Source organism: Nycticebus coucang, chromosome 7 (genome assembly GCF_027406575.1).
Source record: "Nycticebus coucang isolate mNycCou1 chromosome 7, mNycCou1.pri, whole genome shotgun sequence".
NCBI lineage: Eukaryota > Metazoa > Chordata > Mammalia > Primates > Lorisidae > Nycticebus > Nycticebus coucang.
In genome coordinates this window covers 64055883-64078354 of record NC_069786.1, presented here as the reverse complement: position 1 = coordinate 64078354, position 22472 = coordinate 64055883, and the positions used below count along the sequence as shown (strand labels likewise).

The 22472-nt window shown below is 39.1% G+C and overlaps 1 protein-coding gene across 4 annotated transcripts in view; it reads right to left on the bottom strand.

Annotated features, from left to right (window-relative positions):
- Nucleotides 1-755: 755 nt before the first annotated feature.
- The window catches only part of B3GALT1 (beta-1,3-galactosyltransferase 1), a 561315-nt gene continuing 539598 nt past the window's right edge, over nucleotides 756-22472 (bottom strand). For 2 of the 4 annotated variants that reach the window (XM_053597531.1, XM_053597529.1), the window contains one exon: nucleotides 756-7125. In XM_053597531.1, the coding sequence (XP_053453506.1) occupies nucleotides 5915-6895 (981 nt within the window). In that variant the 5' untranslated portion in view covers nucleotides 6896-7125 and the 3' untranslated portion in view covers nucleotides 756-5914. Of the gene's footprint in view, nucleotides 7126-9024; nucleotides 9174-11031; nucleotides 11280-22472 lie in introns of those variants that run through there. The other 2 variants (XM_053597532.1, XM_053597530.1) reach the window with 2 other exon arrangements.

Below are 22472 nucleotides of genomic sequence, written 5' to 3'. Positions count from 1 at the left end.
TTGTGAAGTTGTTGTTAGGATTAAGCATCAACATTGAGAATTTAAGCCTTTGCTGTGGGAGAAACACTCGGATGCTTGCTTTCTCTTCACCTCCTGCCCGAGGTCATCCTCGCAAATCCACGCATTACTGGCCAGCCCACCGTGTCCAGGCAGGCACTGCTGAGCAAACACTTGGAAGTCAAAGTGAGAGAGAGAATAAATAACCTCTCATGCCATGTGCCCACCAGTGGAGGTCATTGCAGGAGGCATACCACGTAGTTGACATAATGTACCAAACTAATAGCTTCTGTAAGGAAAACTAAATGGAAAATTTTTCTTGAATGCTGGGTACCCCTGGCTTCTAGAGAGCTGTGGTTGAATCAATAATACTTTTTTCATTCATTTCTTTTTCATTTCATAAAAATGCCCATAGTAACCAGCAATGAGGGAAACAGATATTATCGAGGGCAATTTTTCATGCTTACATAGACTTGATATTTTGGGACACATTGCTCTTCTAAATAGCCCCATTTCTGTTTTCTTTCTTTCTTTCTTTTTGTTTTCCCTCTTAGAAATGTATTCAATTCTCTTCCAGCAGTGTGAATTCATCTGGAAATCTATGACAATCAATTAAGTAAATGAGAAAATAGAATGCTTGTAATTATGATAATCAAGCTATATCAAACCCACCCTTTTAGTTCTAATACCCACACATCTTTAAGCAATATATTAATTAAGCTGTGGATAATTGTTACAATTAAAATCAAGCTTTTATAATTTTTAAAAATCGCTCTGAGAGAGAAAAAGGAAATATTTTAAAAAATATATGCAGCTGTCGGTTTTTAATGCAAGTCATTATCTTGACGGCATTGCCATTTCCCTGGCTACGGGAAGAGATAATTCCATCCGTGTGCTTCATAGATGTGATTCCTCATTCATCCCTGGAAGGATTTTGCATGTAGCACCTTCTTCAGAGTTTCCTGTTTCTCTAGGTGAGAGGGTTTTGGCAAACTTTTCCTGTTAAGGACCATATAATAAATATTTTAAGGCCAAGAAGCAACATTGAAGATATATGATAATAGATAAACAACGAGAGAGAAAGCAAATTTCCATGGTTGCTGTATGGATGGAATTCAAAATATAATAATTGAGTACAATATCTGTTTGTAAGACACATCTAAGAAGAGGAATGGCATTTTTACCACTGGACAGCATTTCCCTTAGTTAGGGCTCAGGGTTACTGTCAATGTTCCCTGGGAAGCTACTCGGAGCTGTGGGCAGCAGGGCGGATGTGCTTCACGGACTGTATATAGCCAGTCTCCGCTCTGGATCAGCACCTCAACTTCAGCGGGCATCAGAATCACTAGAGGGCTTGTTAAAATAGCTTGCTGAGCCACAGCCTCCAGTTTCTGGTGGAGCTCAACTCGCCAGATGAGTTTGGCGTTCTTGCTCTGGGGACCATATTTTAGCCTATGACTCTTGATGTTGGTCCTTTGAAAAAGTTACATGGGATACACATCTGTGCCTTTTATGTTTTTATTATTTACTCATAGTTAAGCTCACCTGACAGACTTCACCTTTTTGGACTCCAAGACATAGGGAGAATGAATTCAAAGTTAACTTCACCTTGAAAAGTGAGGACCTGTTTAGTTACAAGACTGATAATGAAAAGAACTTTTGTCTCTTAAATAGCTCTTACTCTCTTGCCTACAGCAATCAGCCTGTCTACTGTAAAGAATGTTTGACTAGATCTTTCTCAATCCCATTAAACTTTTAAAGTAGTATGCAATATTCCAAAGAGTATAAGTGGGTAAAACATAAGAATGACATTTTGGCCTTAGATTTAACATGTCCTAATTCCCCAAGCACCTTATCGATATAATGCTCTCTTGGGTTGGAATTTGTTGGCATGTTCAACCTATAGAATTTAATACAGAATCTAGTAAAAACACTTCCCTGAGGCCACTAAGGGACAAGTAAGATACCTATTTTCCTAAATCCAGGAGTATCCCCTGGCCTTTTCACTGGATTAAATCTTTTCCAAGTTGACTGTAAAGATGCACTTGGCTTTTTCCCTATTATTGATGTTGTAGAGAAAGTTAATGATGAACCGCAGGGCATCAGCTAGTTTTAAGAATCATGTCTCACCAAAGAAATTGTTTCAGAAAAGAACCAAAGGGAAAAATATGTTCTCCTTCTGTTTATTTGTCCCAGTGGTTTAAAAACCTCAGCATTATGGAACCATAGTCTTCCTCGTGACAGACGGGCCTGTACATTAGTATCGTGCTTTTGATCAACAGTTTACATTTTAAGAGGAAGGTGAAGAACTGAATGTAATAACATCTTCAGCATCTGTTTTTCCATTTTTAGTTTTATAACATTGATACAAAAAATAGTTTTCTGATTAGCAGCTTGACTGGCAACCCATGTAACCCTAAATAGTACTACAAACCTGGAGAGTGCACTTTTACAGACAATTACATTTGGCGAAACAGTATGTACAATTTTGACAAAATACATAAATACAATCATTCATATATAATGTTATACCTAAATGTCAATTATCAACAAGCATTTCTAAATTACTTCTTTCATTCACAAGTTACTTTGTTGCTTATAAAAACTATCTTCGCCTTTACAGAAGAAATGACATAATCAATTCCCCCACTAAACCCACATATTAGGAAAGATAAAAAATGAATCCCGGATACTTTAGGTAAATAGTCCACTGTCCTTTGATAGAAGAGAGTTGATTGAAAAACTCCTTCCTTGGCTTCTCTGTAAAGAGTTTATTTTCTCCATAGCATATCACTCGAAGGGGTTTGTTCTTCTGAATTTAATCCAAATCAAAATGATCTTCATTTTTTGATTCTGGTTATTTAACAGTACAGTATTACACATTGAAAGTGACATTTGCTCCAATGTAAGAAGACATTGCCACACAAACAAGCCACCAAAGGTAAAACTTTTTTTTCCAAGAAATAAATTTTAAAAAGAAACTTTAAGAACATAGACACTGATTACTGATACTTATTGTTATCCAGTTCATAATGAACAAATAGGTGGTAAGATAAAGTTTTTGTAAAAATCGTCTAAATGGCTCTTGGTAGAACACTGTCTGAAACTTCATTTTATGTCAGGGAAATGGTAAGGGTGGCTTACAAATAATTTGGCCAGTGTCATGTCATAAAATTAACAAAAGGAGAAAGAGCTTTCTCTCGATCACTTAAACATTTTTTGAACATTCAAGTGAAACAAAGGGCAAACATGCTTAAGGCTATTGAAACACTGGACAAATGGCCTTGCTTCACCAAGCTCCATGCAGAAGAAAAGGTTCCATAGCAAGCAGGTTCTAGCTATACGTACAGTTGGGGAGAAGAAAAAAATGTCTTTAAAATATGTACATGTTGTCTTTGATGAGTATTTACATGTTCGTCACATGGGCACTACCTACCAGAAGAAGTTAGGAAATAGTTCTTTAAGACAGATGACCCTCTGATTTTTGTTCCTTTTAAAGCCTGGAGCTCTATTCAGGCTCTATTCATAATGTTTATGCACATATAAAAACATATCATACATGTGCATATGCAATGTTTATCGTGTGCAATTCCTTGACACCAAAGGCAGCTTGACCGAGCACGGGGTAGACGCAAGGCAGGAGTTATGAGACAGAGGCTTGGTTCAGCTGCACGGCTGGGAGGTTAACCAAGAGTGAACTCCTGAGACCTTCCAGTGACTGCGACTCACAGCTGCTGGGGCTGCGGGGTTGGAGGACAGCACACCTCGTGCCAACCCATCTTTCCCCAGGCGACCTCATGCTGTTTTGGAATCAAAATCAGTAGTCCTGCTAGCTGTGAGATGAGATGTATTTAGGGAAACTTGTCTCATATTGGATTCCTTGGGGCTGAGGATAAAAGATCCAGTGTTTTCAAGAAATAGGCTACTACTCGCATCTGTTCATTTCGTCTGTTTGCTATCAACTTCTAGGGGGGCTTCAAGGGATCAGGTTAAAAAAATGGATAAGTAAATAATTTAAGAAGTACACTCTTTCAGCTATGGGGTTTTCTTTGAGAACAACAGGAGTTATAAAGAATGGTAGAAGGTGAACAATGTGTGGGTTTGCGAGTGCCTATTCTTTTCCTGATAAAGGTAGACTAGTTCTAACTGTCCTTAAAGTTCTTAGAGAATTGAGATCAAATGTTTCCTGAGATCTAAGTTTTTGCAACGCATTTCGCAAAGCATATAGTTCACTTACTGTGATATACCCCTAGCCAGAGGTTCCCTCCCAAGGAAAGGCAGCCGCCTTTACTTTCAGCACCTTGGGATATCAAGGCAGCACACCGAATGGGTAACTTATTCATTGAAACCACAGGAGGTGGAGGAGAAATCGAAGCTTTCCCAAACACCTTAACTATAGCGAAGGAAAAGCCCAAGTCTTAGAAGAATTAGGTGCACTGATAGTTTGTAGTTGATCTTTATTTTGGCAGATGTCGTACTAAGATGATGTTACTACTACTGATGACCATTGTGATTATGTAATTATTGTAGCATTTAGCATAAAGCCTGTTGCACTGCATTACATAGCACCTTTTAAGCTAAGGACTCAAAATATTTAGCATATGCGATTTGCTCTCACAGCACCTGTGAGGTAGGTGTTTTTTTTTTTTTTTAATAGCCATTTTATAATCAAGCATATTGAAGCACAGCAAGGTTAAGATGCCTGTTCAGATGGCCCAAAAGTACAGCGGCATCAACAGGACTTGGACCTAGGCTTCCCCACCCTTCCTTCCCACGAATTTGGATCATAGAGACCCCAGAGTCCCTCATAACATTTGCTGCTGAAGCTACTTGGATGTTTTCAGATGCTAGAGAGTATTACATCTGTCAATGGTAGGGCCGAATCTTTTAATAGTATTGGTAACCCTTACAGATTTTCTCATGTGCCTTGCAAATTTGTGGGAGGGCATCTTATACTATTGCTAAGCTTATGTTAATCATAATTCATACCTAAGTTTGTGTTTTCTCAATGTGATTGAGTGTTCTCTGGCCTCCTATCAACTTATTTTCTATATTTGGAGACACGTGCCTGCCAGATCCAGGAACTGTGAAATGTGCATATGTAGAAAAGGAAGCAGGTGAGATTACATTTGGCAAAGGCTCCTGGAAGGCACCATGTAATGTGTGTTCTGAAAGAGCAAAAAGGGGTGGGGGAGAGAAAAGGAAGAATTCTCTTGTTTACTTTAAGTAGCATTTTTATATACATTCCACCTGCTGACCAGGTTTAATCCTTGGATGAGCAAGCAGAGTTGACTTCTAAACCTACAGAATATTTGATTCTCAGGTTTAAATCCCCATCTGTTTACCTGCAGCCTCCCTGCCAGCACTAAGTTCATTTCTTGGTGGAACTGCGAATACTGTACACATTACATGGCGATATTTGTGAAAATTCGATGTAATAACATACACAATACTAATAATCACATCTAGTGTGTCTTCCTGACTGTGCAGCATTTCTGAATTGTTTTAGAAAAAGAGTTATTTACTTATTTATTCAGTTTCGTCGAGATGATATGAAGACATTACTGAGTTTCAGCTTGCCATAAACCAAATTTCTATCTCAGATGCACAGTACATAAATCTTAGGAGTTGTTTGGCAGTCACTTTGTGAGATAAATGGCAATGCGTTGGGACCTGAGAATGAGATCTGGCCCTTCTAACTCATTTATTGTTTCTATGACCAGAGCCCAACATTTGTAAATTGGTAATCCAAGAAAGGAACTAGGAGCGGGAAGCAAAAACTTTATAAAACCCCTTTATCAGTTCATTTCCCCTAGTGACACCTATAAAATACCAACGTCTTAGGCCCCCATGTCTTAATTAAAAAAAAAAAAAAGAAAAGAAGGAGAAAGGAAACGTATTTACATCGGTAAAAATCCTAACATCTGAGATGTTTCTTGCTAGACATGTCATTCCAGATCCTGTGCATTTCTTCTGGAGAGATCTGATGTACGGTGATAACACGCCGATACCGACACAAACTGTAGGCCATTTTCCAATGATTGAATCCACTGTTCTGGAAAGGATGGATGCCCAACTTTCGAAGACACAGTCCCACATATACGTCTTCAAGGTGAAGCAGCCTTGTGTGGAGTGAGGTTTTGTAAATGAGTTCAGCCACATCTGCCGAAAAGATATAGCCAGTCCCCGAACAGAACGGCGGGTAGTTACTATCAGGGTACAAATCCCGGGGCATATACCACTTACTGCGGACGTCCCGAATTGGCCCTCCATTGATGACATAGCCAGTAAAGTATCTTCTTCGTGGCTTGGTAGAGGGTTTCAGTAATTTATAAATAAGGTTGTCCATGTTTACAAAAATGTCACTGTCTGTTTTCATGACATACTTGGCTTTTGAACAAAAAGTGGCCACCCATCTCATCCCCATGAGTGTTTTGAGGGTAAGGTTGTGGTAGGAGTCGATGAAATCCTCCACGATGATGTCGTGGAAGATCTGGCTCTCTTGCTCCACCATCTGGTTCAGGACAGGGTCAGCGTTCTTGCCCAGGAGGAAGAGAGTCGCTATCTTGATCCCCTTAAAGTTGTTCTCATCTCCCCAGGTCTCTCGGATTGCCTGGCGGGCATCAAATTCCTTATGGGTGGTACTGATGAGGATAACGAGGAAAGGAATGTTTTTCTCACATTTGTTGGGCTCATTTATAAGAAATTCAAAAGAATGTGGGTTTATAGGTCGAGTTCTTATGTTGCCAAAGGTAAAGTTTTTCCTGGCAACTGTTAGGTGGCTGAATGGCTTGGAGCCCGTGTAGGAAGAAGTGGGACGAGTTATACTCAAGTACCAGAGAGCGCTGGCCCAGCACACAACTGTCAAAACGTATAAACAGGAGACCTTTGAAGCCATTGTCCTAAGAGCGCGTCTATTCCAAATACCGGAGAATACACCTTCTTGGCACTAGTTTCTTTTCATCTTCCGAAGGCAGCATATTACTAATAAATCTTAACATTTGGGAGAGAAGTGTGAGTGGGCGACTGTCCAGGGGCCTCAGCGGCACTCGGGCAGCTTGGCACGTGGTCTACTGTCTTCCAAACAGGATGGAGTATTCTATGCCTCGGAAATTTTCCCTTGTAACTCTGCAAAATCAATAAAGTACTATTGTCAGATTCACTTAATCATTTTACATCCTCAAACAAACATAACAAGGGTATAAGAATTACCCACGATGACTAAGATAAGCGTGATCATTTATTTCCATCAGTACTGAAAACTTCCCGACTTTTCCTCAATGTGATAGAAGTTTGTGTATATTCATACCCAATTAACAAATATATAGATTATAAATTCTAGGTGAATATGAAGTAAACTGAACATTAGTGATTTTTTTTTTTTTACAAAGTTTCCCCCTCGTCATAAGAGGCCTTCTTTGCAGTTAAATCCTTTCTGGCCCTAAAGTCTTCTTACAAGCAAGAAAGTCTCACACGTGGCCTCATATTTCTTTTGCATTTTTCCATGTCTGAGTCTTTTGTTTGCTTGATTCTGATGAAGGAATAAGTTCGTCACCTCCTTGCTTTCTCTAACTCTATATTTGAATATTTGTTGATCACCACTGGGAAATCTCTGCTAACACACGGTTTTTCTGGGCTCAGCCTTAAAAGTGTTCCTCACTTTCTCTTTACTTTATTTTACTCTTAGCTCCTAATTCTCAATTTTCCATGATACGCTGAGACTATCCTGACCCTTCATGCCTGGAAACTGTCACCCAGGTGTCCTTGCAGAGAGCAGGCAGCATTTATTTTGGAGTTGATCCTCATTTATATGGTTTTCAACAATTCACTCATATGTTCCTTTGATGAAATTAAACTGGTCTCTTAAAAATTTTTTTTTTTTTTTGCAGTTTTTGGCCAGGACTGGGTTTAAACCCACTACCTCCGTCGTATGGGGCCGGCGCCCTACCCCTTTGAGCCACAGGTGCTGCCCTAAATTTATTTTTTAAACTTAGTTACATTTACCTATAAATGTAACATGGACATAGTAAGAGAGAAAATTGAGCTTGGGGGCCACAAAGCCAAAAAGGTGACAAAAAAACTAATTGGTATTCAAATGTCAAAGTTGTTCTTTGGAACTCTAATCCTTTCTAGAACTTCTGATCCTTTCTAGAGAGTTTTTTCATTTTCTTTCTTTGTCTCTCTCTCTCTTTTTTTTTTTTTGTTACTTCATGCCAGTTAAAACCATATGCCAGGTTACAAAATCCTTTCATGTAAAAAATTGTTTCTTCCTTTCTCATTAGAGCAGAGTGTGGTCCTCCTGGAAAGCAGAGATGGAAGAGAATGGATATTAATTTTAACAAAGTCTGCTTCAAAGAAAGCCATGTGGTTAAAGGTACAGACTGTTTTGAAATAATTTAACTGGGGATATAGATTGAAAATCATGCTTCTAAGCACAATAGTCATAATGAAATAAAAAGACATGATGGGCAACAGCAGAGACAATATACAATCCTCTTGTCTACTCCAGGAGTGGACTGTAAATACACGATCCCGACAAGACCAGCAATGACTCAGTGTGGTTATGATTCTAATGAAATGGACATTAGCACGGGTTCCGGCAGCATGACTCTAGACATAGTCAGGCCTGCTTCCAACCCATACTAAGTACTTTCTCTAAATATAGGTTCTGGTATCCTTGGCTTCCTTGGGGGAAATTTCTGCTCTAAGTTGCAGCAAAGCCGATAGAAAGAAGGATGTGATGTGCAGGAGGCCTTGAAACTTTAAACGGTTAAGCAAAAGGAAGTGAGAGAAACCAGGACTAAAGAAAAGGGCTTCTTGATTTGGGCTATAGAGACATGGACTCCATTTCAATTCCAAGAGGCTGTAAGTGAGTCCCTGTATGGTACTGCTGTTGTCCGAGCCTGTGTATCTGATTTTTATAAGCCTACCTTTATCATCATAATGCCTTCGTCCCCTCATGTATTTTCCTACCTAATTCTGAGTTACCTATTGCTAAGATGTCAGGGGCTTCCCAAAAAGACTCACCTGGAAGAGGCTTCTGCCAGGTAGTATTTGGAAGCCAGTTGTCAGGCTATTAATGGAGGATTTCTCCACGGTATATACATTTTGATCTTCTTTTTATTATTCCTTTGCTGTCCCTACAGCAGTGGTTCTCAACCTGTGGCTCGTGACCCCTTTTTAACAACGAAAATACATTGTGGCATTAGGAAGGTTGAGAATCACTGCCCTACAGTGTTGATTTCCCAAGTTATTACCCTCTACCTCTATAGTTATACCTCCATTCAACTCTTGAATTTATTCAATCATTTGTTGACAGACTTACTCATCAATCAGCCGGTTAATCAAATATTTATTGAGTGCCTGTTGTGTGTGAAGTATTGGAAAAACAGAAATAGAACCTATATTCCTGCCTTAAGAAACTCCTAGTCTAGGAGGAAAGATTTCAAGTACATGATTAAAACAGAGTGGTAGAGTGTAATAGCTCATGCCTGTAATCCTAGCATTCTTGGGAGGCCGAGGTGGGAGGATTACTTTAGCTCAGGAGTTTGAGAGCAGCCTGAGCAAGAGAGAGACTCTTTCTCTACTAAAAATAGAAAAAAATTAGTTGGGTGGTGTGGCGGGAACCTGTAGTCCCATCTACTTGGGAGGCTGAGGCAGGAGAATTGCTTGAGGTCAGAAATTTGAGGTTGCAGTGAGCTAGGCTGACTCCATGACATTGGTGTCTTGGCAACAGAGTGAGATCTGTCTCTCAAAACAAACAAACAACAACAATAATAACAAAACAATGACAACAAAAAACAGGGGAATAAAAATTTTCCTTGCCGGGCTATTTGGAGAATGCAGGGAGGCTGGACTGTGGACAGAGTATGAGAGGACCAGGCACGTCCTGGAGCCTGTACAGGACACTTCAGAGGGCACTGTGTGCACAGGCTGCAATGTGGACCCCACTGCTCCAGCCCGTCCCAGAGTCACACAGTGAAGGAGAACTGGGGGAGAGGCGATGGCAGGTTCAGAAAAGGTGAGCTAAGCTGAATCTTCAAGGTACACTAGATAATATCTGGATGGGAGCTGGGCATTCTAAACAAAGACAATGGCATATGCAAAGGCATTAAGTGAGAAAGAGCAGGGTGTGTGCCACGACTGCAAGCCCTGTGTAGAGGGTGGTGGGGAGGAGGGCGAGAGCGTGGACAAGGGAGGCTGTGGAGGGAAGCAGGAGTCAGATGCAGGTGCTGAGAAGCCATCCGGAGCTGAGTGGCTGGTTACCCATCTGGGCAATCCAAAGGGTGCAAGGGAGGATGTTCCCATCCCCAAATCCTGCCCATGGATTTCAATAGCAAACCATTCTTCCATATTAAATATTTCTTTCTCTCATAGTTCTATGCTCTAGAACAGTGGTTCTCAACCTTCCTCATGCTGTGACCCTTTAATACAGTTTCTGTGGGTCGTAACCCACAGGTTGAGAACCGCTGCTCTAGAAGAGTGAGAATTTTTATCTGGTACTTTTATGTATATTTTTTTCTGGGTGGGGGATAGGGAAGGGGCATCATAAGCATAGATACCTGGGCAGTTTAGAAAGAACTAAAACTAAATAAATAAAAGGAGAAATATAAGAGAAATAGGTGAGAATGTGAAAAAAGTTTATGTATTTATAAACACCTTTTCACAGAGGCAGCAGCATTCTTTTCTGGACAGGTAATAACACCACACTTCTCACTATTATTATCATAGCTCCCGTTCCACCCTGCAGAGGGCAGGCCAGGCGCTCTGCTGTGTGCTGTATTCCATGCCGTTCCATTGTGTAGAGCGTCATTCCTCCCAGTGTTACAAAAAAGGTATAATTTTACTCATTTGACAGATGAGAGAAAGGAAACTCAGAGATGTGAAGTAGCTTGCTCAAGATCACACAGTTAGTAAGTAACTAGGTAAACAGTCACCCCCAACCTTCCTATTGGAGCAATAGGCATAATCTTGGGTGAAAAAGCCCAGGGTGGTAGACTGATCTCCGGTTGCCATTCTCCCAGTGCTCCATACCCTTATCAGATGTGTTCCCCTTGCTTGGATTTTTTTTTTCTAGTTCATTCTGGTTTGCAACACACTGAACCAATTCTTGATCATCGAAAAGTGATGATTTGCAAGCAGGCACATTAAAGCTTGAAGATGCTGAGGGCAGGTTGAGAAAGCTGGAATCACTGACCAGGTGCAGAAACACTTTGGACTTTATTTTCTCTGAAGTTCTGAAACACACACATACATTAAAAGAAGCACTATTTCTATTGACCCTTTTTTCTTCAGACATGAGAACAAAAGTAAGCATAGTATTACATCTTAGTCAATACTAAATGCAAAGTAGAATTTAGTAAATCCTTTTTTAAAAAACAGAAAATTTAAAATATGAAAAGGAACTAGCATAAAATAAGAATAATGGCCATGGATAATGTGGATTTACAGCAAGGAGTGCTAAAAAATGGCCATTTTGCTTAAAACAAAACAGATTCCCCAGGCGGCCAAACAAGTATAAAAATATACTTCTGGGCCAGAAATAGAAATAGTGATGTAACTAAAGACAAGAAAGAAAAGCATGATGCCCTGAGCTCTAAAGGTTAATTTCACATATGTCGGAGGAAGTGGTGGGTAATGGGTCAGCATTCCACAGTTCACTCCTGGAGTAAGCCTAACCTGCAGTGTGGATTTTCTGTGTCTCAGGAGCCTTCAATATAAAGAAATGGCAAAAATAGCATCTGTTTTCTCTCCAAATACATTGTAGGAATTAACAAACATTGACAAATTGTTTGAATTCCTGAAGAAAGTGTTCTATCTAGGCAGATGGTGTTATGATACAAAGGGCAAGATCTAGTGTGGTTGAGAGGATTATGTCAGTTCATCAAGCCCACAGTTTCAGATCCTGAGCACATGTACCAATTCATTCTTCTAAATAAATAGTATTGCTGCTAGTGTTTTGGCTTTTTTCATTCAGATTAGTGATTACACAGTATAGATTTTCCTGATAGAGATATCTGTTTTCTTCCTAGAATAGTCAAAGCCAAAGTCCTGATGAATCCTCTGGAGTGTTCTTTCAGTTTTAAAAGATTTAAAAAAACAAAACCCTGTTTAACAGACAAGTTAATGTATCAGAAAGTAGAAAGTTGCACATAGAACATTTGTCATTTCTTTTAGCAGCTTTACTACAACCACACATACTGATGACACATTAACTTGTCATCCATTAAATAAATCCCTCCAAATGGAACCATTTAACTGGAACCCATGAAAGGTTTTCCACTCAGGGGCCTTACTGTATTTCAGATTATCTCATTCACAGAACTCTTCAGTAACTATCCACTCGCACATTTTAGGAAGTTAATGGGGCAGAATTTTCAATTTAAGAAACTAGTTTTCCCTAGAAAGTACATGGTGGATTATCTGTTATTTTGAATAATTGATTAAAAAAATCCCAAACTTGCTGAAATTCTTATTTTGTACAGCCATAGGTAAGGCCTAGAAACAGGTAGGTAGTGTCTCTTTGGTGACTTGTGCATAATTTAAGATGTCAGTGCCATGTCTATCTCCAACATGGTTTAGGCAATGTGTAATGGTTAATTTTATGCATCAACTTGACTGGGCTAAGGGATGCCCAGATAGTTGATAAAACATTTTTAGGTGTATCTATGAAGGTGTTTGTGGCAGGGTTTAAGATCTGAACCTGTTGACTGAATAAAGGGGACTGTCCTCCTCAGGGCCAGTGGGCATCATTCGGCCCCCTGAGGGCCTGAGTAAAGGAAGAGCAAATTTGCTATCTCTGCTGGAGCTGTGACATCATCATGTCCTGCAGATACCACATCCTTCATATATCAGTTTTGTCCCTTTGGGCTCAGACTGGGACTTATATTGGACCCCTTGGTTCTCAAGCTTTGGGTTTGGATGAAACTACACTGTTGGCTTTCACAGGTCCCTGACCTGCATCTAACACATCATGGGACTTCTCAGCCTCCATAATCTCATGAGATAGTCTCTTATAATAAACCTCCTTTTGGTTCTGTTTTTCTGGAGATCCCTGACTGATACAGGCAGGTAAAGGTCAAAACTGATATCCTATGTCTTGGTTGCCATTTATGCTGACTTGGCTTGGCAATCAATGATTTGCAGGAGTCTTACCAAATGGCCTGCTTCCATTCTCTGGTATCTCAAGCTTCTAATTTCCCTTGTATTTTCAAGTATACTTCATTTATTCACTAAAAATGACCTAGGTGCCAGGGACCAAGCCAGTAAGACAAAATGGAAACTTAATTTCTAGGAGAAAGAGTCAGAAAGCAAACATGTGCTAAACCAATGCAAAAAATCATCTCAGGTAGTGATTAGTGCTGTGAAGTAAATACAGTGTGGTAATAGGATAGAGCCTCAACAAAGGTGGGCTGGGGCAGAAGGACTAAATTTAGATAAATTGGTCACTCTGAGGACATGACATCTGAGCTGAGATCAGAATACTTTGCAATCTCTGTTTCAGTCTTTGAGTCATTTACTGAGATTTTTTTCTCCTTTGCTTTGTTCTTTGAAATTAATGGTTTATTAGAAGGATAACATAGCAACACCCCATCTCTACAAAAAAAAAAAAAAAAAAGTTCGTCAGGCATGTGGCATACACCTGCAGTCCAAGCTACTCAGGAGACTGAGGCAGAAGGATCACTGGAGGCCAGGAGTTTGAGGTTAGTTACAGTGAGCTGTGGTTATGCCATTGTATTCCAGCCTGGATGACACAGTAAGAATCTGAAGCAATCTGAAGCTTACTCTGAGGCAGAGTAAGATTCTGCTTCAAAAAAAAAAAAAAAAAAGGAAAATGCAATTTAATACACCTAACCTAACTTACTCAAAACCATAGCTTAGTCTTACCTTAATTGTGCTCAAATGCTTACATTAGTCTATAGGTCGGCAAAGTCATCTAACAACTTTTTTTTTTTTGATAACAAATGGTGTTTAAAAAGTGTTGAATATCTCATATAATTTATTGACTATCATACATTACATCAAATTTGTCACAGGCTGGCACCAATTGTAATATCAAAAACTTAAAAGATGAACCCTCATATTTGGGGATTGTCTATACTTTGCGTCGTAAGATTTCATCCCTTCACATTTTCGTTTTTCTGATTTGAGCTAATATATGAGTAGATAAATGCTTGGTTTTGGTAAACCAATTTTCAAAGGGTGAAAAATTTATAATTAGCATTTTAAGAAGAAAAAAGGGGTGCAAATTTTTTTTTATTGTTAGATGAAAAAAACAAAACACACAGTTCAGATCCTTTTCCCGAGACCATGGGAAGAACACGTCACAGTGTTAGGCAGTCCTTTGCTCCCGCCACCCTCTCTTTCCTCTGACTCCTTTAAAAACTCAAATTAAAAAAGATAAGGCAGGGCAGTGGAACATTTCACTAACCAACAGTTCCTGAACTATTGGCTTTGTTTTTGGAGAATAAGGACAAATTTCCTGTCTCACCTCAAACTACTACCCTGTTTCCCTGAAAATAAGACATCCTCCGAAAATAAGACCTACTCACAGAAACGATAAGACGTCCCCTGAAAATAAGACCTAGCACATCTTTGGGAGCACACCTTAATATAAGACACTGTCATATTTTCGGGGAAACAGGGTAGCATTTCTGTTTTACAGAGTCAATTTTGAATATTCACAGATCACATGGGATTACCAAAGTGGTTTAAACACAGAGATTTGCATAGTAACTTCAAAAACGTAGTGAAAAAAGACGAAGCAGTTGAAAAAAGTAAACCCGATATTAATCAGTTAAAAGAGAAGACAGGACAGAGAGAGAAAGGGAGAGAGATAAAGGGAAAGAGAAAGGATTAACTACTTGTGTTTACGAAATGCTCTTAAGATGGGCAAGGAGCTGGCTGTATAGTACAACATAATACTGAGTGGGGGAAAAGAGATATTTTCTGAAAAATGTTTAGCTCTCCAATGACTTTCCTTGGAGCTGGTGTATGTGTGAAATCAAAGCATCTTCATTCTGTGGGGAACTTCAGGGACTCAGACTGCAACAGAACTAATTGATATACAAGCCCCAGAGGCCAGCGAGTCTAGTTGGGGGCATTAATTTGGTGTACGGTTATCTTGATGCCCGCTCACTCCCCTTAATTATGCTGTAAATAAGCGCAGGAGAGGAAGAAATAAAACACGGTTAACACTACATAATGGTCCTTGAAGGAAGACTTTCATATACGTTATGCTATCCAGCTTGCTGACTTGTTATTGCTCCAAATCACCAAAGGCTGACGCTCTCTTGCAAGCTTGCTTTCAAGTAAGCCTCCTTGGCTATTTAAAGAACCAGACCTACAGAGGTTGAAATCCCTGAATGCTCATAGATTTAAGTGTTCTGACTCCTCTGCCTCAGATAGACAAAGAGCTAATTTGCTCCTTTTAAACATTTAATTATGACTCTTATCAGAGAGACCTCATAATTGAACTCACCCAACAGATCATTTGCAAGGAGGAAGTGGTGAAACGCAAAAGGTAATACTCATCGTGATATGACAGTGCAGATCATTTCCCTCCCCAAATCTGGAAACATGATTTGAACTTTTCTCCTTTTTAGTTCAATATACCTTAACATTTCTTGAAAAACTCTTTATAAATTTCTGCATTCGAAAGATCGGGGCCAACTTGAAAGCAGAGTGGTGGGGATGCGGCTGTCTTTGTGTGGATTGAGGGCTCTTGCTATTCTGAAAGCCACACTTTATTTCACTGAGGAGCAAGTGCACTTCAAATTAGAAGGGAAGATTACAGCTTTCTTCAAATCAATGTGTTGCCCTAGTTCTAGAATTCAGAGAACTTTTTTTTTTTTTTTTTTAACATTGCTACAATCCACTCAGGGAAAAATGAAAATGAGGATATCTCATTATTTTAAATAAATGCTTGGCTTCCTTTGCAATGATGGATATTGTGTCTTGACTGCTTTATATAAGACAGGTTTTTCAAGATAGGCAGAGCAATCACTTATTTAATCATTGGAGCCGGGAATGATTGGGCTTCCGGTGGGGCTTCTCCACTGCGAAAGAAAACACCAGTATTTTTTATTAGAGATGTGGGAGAGGATGAGAGGAATGGCATCCTACTAATATAAACAGCAGCTGGGAGAAATTTAAAAATGATGAGCTATGTGATAACAAAAAGAGTATTTATCTGGCCCATTATTTGGGGGGGGGGGAGGCCGATATGAATGCATATTTTTAGAAACCAGAAAGCTGTTAGTGTATATACTATCCAAAATTCACAAAGTCTAGGGAAATAGTTCTCAGCTCACCACAGAGAGGTAATATTATTTCGGATTATATATCAAATAACAATGATAGTATTATGCAGCAGCTGTTAACATATGTAAGAGAATTTGTGGTCTTTATTTTCCTTTTTTTTTGTTTTCTAACTCAAATGTCCTTTTATACACTATAAATTTACTGGAATCTATAACAGCCAAAAATATTTTTATGTGGTTGTTTCGGTAGAAATTATTTTGCAGGCAATCTTAGAGCACCAGAAGACCCAGCTGCCAGGCTTTTGGTCATCAGCTCACCGGTCTGTGCAACTCCATGCCTTTGTTTCCACATCTATAAAATGAGAATGGGTTGGGGCAAGGTGGCTCAACCTCTGTGGGTCTGGTATCCCAGTATTTTGGGAGCTGAGGTGGGAGGATCATTTGAGGGAGGATCGTAGCAGCTAAAAAGCAGCCTCGGTAACATAGCAAGACTCTGTTTCTTAAAAAAAAAAAAAAAAAATTAATTGGACGTGGTGGCATGTACCCGTAGTCCCAGCTACTGGGGGACTGAGGCAGGAGGATTGATTGAGCCCAAGAGTTTGAGGTTACAGTTAGCTATGATGAGGTCTCTGTACTCCAGCCTGGGAGACAGAGTAAAACCTTGTCTCTAAAAAAAAAAAAGTAAATTAAAATTAAAATGAGAATGAAAATATCTGGCCAAACTTTGGCAGGAAGGATCACTGTAAGGATCAAAAGAGATAACACATTTGAAAATCCTTATTAGATAAACAGTGCTGAATGTAAAGTATCATCTTTGTTAATATAAATATAATAAATAAAGAAAAATCTAGAGATGATGCCTATAAAATGTGCCACGAGGACCATCAGCCAATGCACCTTGACTAACTGGCACAATAGCAGTTTTCTTACTTGATTGTTGCTCAAAAGAAAGAAAAACCTTGGCACCTCCTGTTGACTGTTTTCATAAGAAGCTTTTGTGCACTTCCGTTAAACAAAGTGGCAGTGTACAAGTTATGGTCATTATGACTATTGTTTTTATTAGTACTAATGTGACTAGAATTATATTTTTAAATAAAACTTGAGAATATTAAAAATTTACCAGATTTAAATAGCCTTCTAAACAACATTTATGTAGCCAAGCATACATTTCATATATACTAAAATAGCCTGAAATGGCTTTACCAGGGGTGGGGAACCTGTGGCCTTCTAGGCACACGCAGCCTTCTAGGTCCTTTTTAAGTAAGGTCTTTTGAACAAATCCAAATTTTACAGAACAAATTCTTTTATTTCTATTAACACATTTTTGTTCATTGTTTATATTTTTATTTTATTTTTTAAATGCATGTATTTAAAATACCAAACAAATAAAATAAATTTCTATGAAATAATCCTCCCAGATCGACCGGCACAATTAGAACATTAGTAAATTATAAGGGCTAACTTGGTGGCTGCTCCTCTCATGATTTAGTTCTAACTTCCCCCACTGAACTGGCACAAGGCTGCACAAGGCTGGTTGGTGAGCGTTTATGGGAGTACAGCAGGCTGTTATCAGCTTTTGGCAATGGTGCACTGTGTCTCTGTCTGAAGTGGAATTTGTGAGTGGTTGCACAGCTTGACAGTATTTTTTTGCTTCTGTCTGCTTAACAGCACATCATGTCAAAGAAGAAAAGAGAACACTGAAGGAAGAAAACATTTTTTAATGAGGACTGGGAATTACAATATTATCTTATTTCTACTAAACATAAGATGATTTACTTGCATTGGGATACTGCAGTATCAACATTAAAGAAATTGAATGTTCATCACTATTATCACTTTCGTAAGGACCAGAAATATTTTAGACTAGAGGGAGAGTTGTGGAAGGTTGTATTGCAGCAATCAAAAGATGAAAAGCAAAAACAAATTCTTTCAAGCAGCAACAAGACCTAGAAACGATGACATTCAAACAACTTATAAACTTGGGGGAAAAGGGAAGCCATTCAGTGACATAGAAATTGTGAGAGAATGCATTGTCATAATCTAGATCCTGGACAATATTCCGAGTAAAAACACCACCTCTTTCAAGGAGAACCATAACCGATTAGTGGCATGAATTAACCTCCAACCTAACAGAACAGCTTCATGAACGTGCAGAGGCCTAAAAGGAAAAGACACACATTTTAAGAAAGGAAAAAAAAACTGTATTAAAATTGTAATACTCAAGTCATATTTGACTTCTGCAATTATAAGAGGTGCTCAAAGGTGACTTGTATTCATTTTTTGCTATTGGTGTATATCGAGTATTATAATTTTAATACAGTGTTTACCTTTCTTGAAATGTAGATACATGTTTTTGGAATACTTTGTATAAATTATTCAATTGCTTGGGATAAATCAAGTGATACTGCTGACTCAGCTCATTTTTATACTTCATTCAGGTCATAAAATTTTCTTTGCTACAAAGAGTTTAGGCACTGTTGAAAACAGAACATAGGGAATAGATAACCTTCAACAACTTTTTTTGTTTGTTTTTTAATGTGGATCTTGCATCACGACAAGGCACCAGCTCACATGGCACTGTCTGTGAGGGAGTTGTTAAGTCAGTAAACAAATAACTGTATTGGAACACCCTCCCTCCTTACCTGATCTAGCCCTCAATGACTTTTTTTTTTTTTAATTAAATCATAGCTGCGTACATTAATGCAATCATAGGCTACAATGTGCTGGTTTTATATACAATTTGAAATATTTTCATCACACTGGTTAACATAGCCTTCACGGAATTTTCTTAGTTATTGTGTTAAGACATTTATATTCTACATTTAGTAAGTTTCACATGTACCCTTGTAAGATGCACCGTAGGTGTGGTCCCACTAATTACCCTCCCTCTGCCCATGCTCCCCTGTCCCCTCCTCTCCTTATCCCCTTTCACCATAATCTTGGGCTATAATTGAGTTATAGCTTTCATATGAAAGCTATAACTTGGTTTCATAGTAGGGCTGAGTACATTGTATACTTTCTTTTCCATTCTTGAGATACTTTGCTAAGAACAATATGTTCCAGCTCCATCCATGTAAACATGGAAGAGGTAAAATCTCCATAAGATAAATATCTTGAAGTTGGACTGAATTTGGTAAATTTAGTGAGTGTATGTACAGATGGTACACCTTCCATGACAGGAAATCATGAAGGGTTTCTCGCACAGATAAAACAATTATTAACAGATCCAGAGGCTCTCATTTATCTTGCATGAGCAAAAATCTCTGTGCTATAGCTACTATTTTATGTGACACTTTGCGACAAGTTGTAAGTATTGTTAACTTGATTTGTGCAAATCATCCATGGCATCAGCATCATCAGTGCCATAACATGCCAAAGTTGAACCATGAGGTATTCAGTCTGGATTTGCATTGGCTATTGAAGGAGCAGGTGTTAGCCAAAATTTTATCTCTGGATAGTTAGATTTTATGAAGAATAGAATCAGCAATATTGAAATATTGAATATTGAAAGAAAATTTCTACAGGAATGTAGAATTTCTGTGTGATACAACATCAAATCAATATGACTTAAGTATTTCTTTGCAAGGTAAAACTAAATCTATGTATGATATGTAGCAGAAAATCCAAGCTGTTTTGTTTAAAACACTTGTTCAAAAGGAAATTTCAGATGAATATTTTCTCCAGTTAGCAAAATTCATTGATGAGCAGGATGATACATGTATAAGTGAATTATTATGTATAAGTGAATTATCATGGTCACTTATACATGATACATGTATAAGTGACCAAAACGGAGCTTTTATAAACATATTAATTGGAGAATACAATGAAAGGGTCACTGACTTTGAGAATCATGACGTCACACTCAAATTAGCAGTTCAGCCTCGCTTAGTAAAGAACTGCAGATGGCAGTGATTGAGCTCTCAGTAGATGACATTTTAAAGTCATTGTTTGATGCTAAGGAAGAGCCAATTGAAATATGGAAACATGCAGAACACTCATGCCTTCATCAAAATTTCCCCCAAATACTTTCTTGCCTTTTGATCACTTATTGGTGTAGAACTACACTGTCCTGCCTAACCCAAATCAAGGCCAATACCCATCTAGAGGATCAGCTGAAATTGTGAACCTCCATACTGCAACCGAATGTTCAAATGTTTTCCAAGAAGAAGCAGATACAACAAAGTCATTAAAAGGTTAGTTAACTTTAAAAAACTTGAAATTAGTAAGTACCTAGTACATTTTTAAGTATCTCTAATTGAAGTTTCTTGAATGTGGCTTTATTTGATTACAGCTAAATTAATTTGGCCTTCTATCATGAAAAGGTTCCATACTCCTGGACTATACCACGATTATTTTACAGAAATTTAAGACAAAGCCGCCATAAAATATAACTGTGAATTTTTTTTCTCCATAGCTTGTCATGGTTGTAATGAAATCTAACCTGAAATGTAATACTGCCAAATGTATCCTCATCTATTACTTAACAAGGGGACTTATCAAGTTTTGGCATTAGAATCAGTTTGTTTGTTTGTTTTTTGCAGTTTTGGCCGGGACCGAGCTTGAACCCACCACCCCTGGTATGTGGGGCTGGCACCCTACTCGTTGAGCCACAGGTGCCACCCAGCATCAGTTTTATAGATTGTTCTATAATCTAATCTAACAATTTAAAGGACAGCCTGGGTGACGATGACAGACAGTTTTATTTGGCAGAGTAGCTTTTTCACCAGGCCTTTTTGTTTCTGGAATCTGTGGTTATGTGTATAATTTTCCTTGGTTTGTAGTTGGTGGCCAATCAGGTGAAAATGCTGTGCTTCCCTTTGTTCTGTCTCTAGTCAACTACACTGGCTCTGCATGGCCCTCTCTGCTCCAAACACAGGGTTACACTCAGGAGCTGTTCACCAAACATTAGCCCAGCTTCACCCTCGAGTGTACCGTATTAAGCTTGAGATTTCTATTTCTAGGCATTACCCTCTTTTGCAATCTCCTTTTGGCTAATGCTGCTTATTTCCCCTGTGGTTAGAGACCCAGCCTCGCCAGGTTTCATCTACTGGTGCCTTGAACTCTTCTCCACAATCTACTTATGTTGCTCTTGAATCTGCTTGAGGCTGTGTGGGACTCCTCTCCCTGGGATTCCATGAACATGGACTGTGATCTGAACTCTTCCAAGGCCATGGCTTTTCAATTTTCATTCCTCCCTCACTTCTCCATTCTCCCTTCCCCACGCCATCAATTCCCATTATTGTCTTTCATCTTTATTCTTACTCCTGGGGCTTAAAACCTTCTGGGGCAAGGTCTCATAATCAAAGAGACTTGGAGATAATCTGACCTCCTGGACACAGCACACGGTGGACAGCTGACAGAAAAAGATTCCAGTTGTAGTTTTGCCATAAAATCTCTTTGGAATTTTTTTACCCTTAAAAATGTCCCTTAGCTTCAAAACTGCATTAATCCTCACTGACCACACATTCTGCTTTCTCAGCCTTGACGAAGGACTCTTCTCCCGTACTTGGCATTTTTAAGGCTCTCCACTCCCATTGGCTCCTCCTCATTCTGTAGAAGTGCTTGCCTTCCTTTGCTTAGAAAAATAGCAACAACAGCAAAACTTTCTCTTGACCTTGGTATAACTTTCAATTATTGTCTTGCTTTCCTTCTAGGTTTCATAGCCAGGTCTCCTAAATAAGTGCTCTTCCCTGCTTTTTCCCATTTCCCACCTATTTAACTCTTGCAATATATCATCAGCATGGTACCTGCCGTTCTGAGTAAAGCCTGACACTGCTCCAGCCCAAGCCTCCCTGGTGTCAGCTGGGTCACCGAGTCAGTGTGTCAACTCCTGCTTTGGATTCCTTCCTGTTGTCCCCTCATGTCTCTCTGCTCACCTTTCTAGTGGTCCTTTCTGTTTTCTTCTCTTTACCCCTCCTGGCCCTACTCTTCACAGCGTCCGAATCACCGCTCAGCCCTCCCTCCAGTCTCAGCAGCACAAGGTACACTTGCTCTTAAGAGCAAGTGCTGTCAATCTCCAACCATCTTCATGAGAAAGGGGGATCAGAGACGGTGCACTTTTCTTCCTGCTCATTTTCATCACTTCTCTCTCTCCCTCAGGCTAAAAAGTAAGTTTAGATCAAAGGGAGAAGTTTGCCTTCCTTCTGTCTTTTTTTTTTTTTTTTTTTTGCAGAAAATGTATTTCAGTACATAAGTGTTTGAGATCTAGTT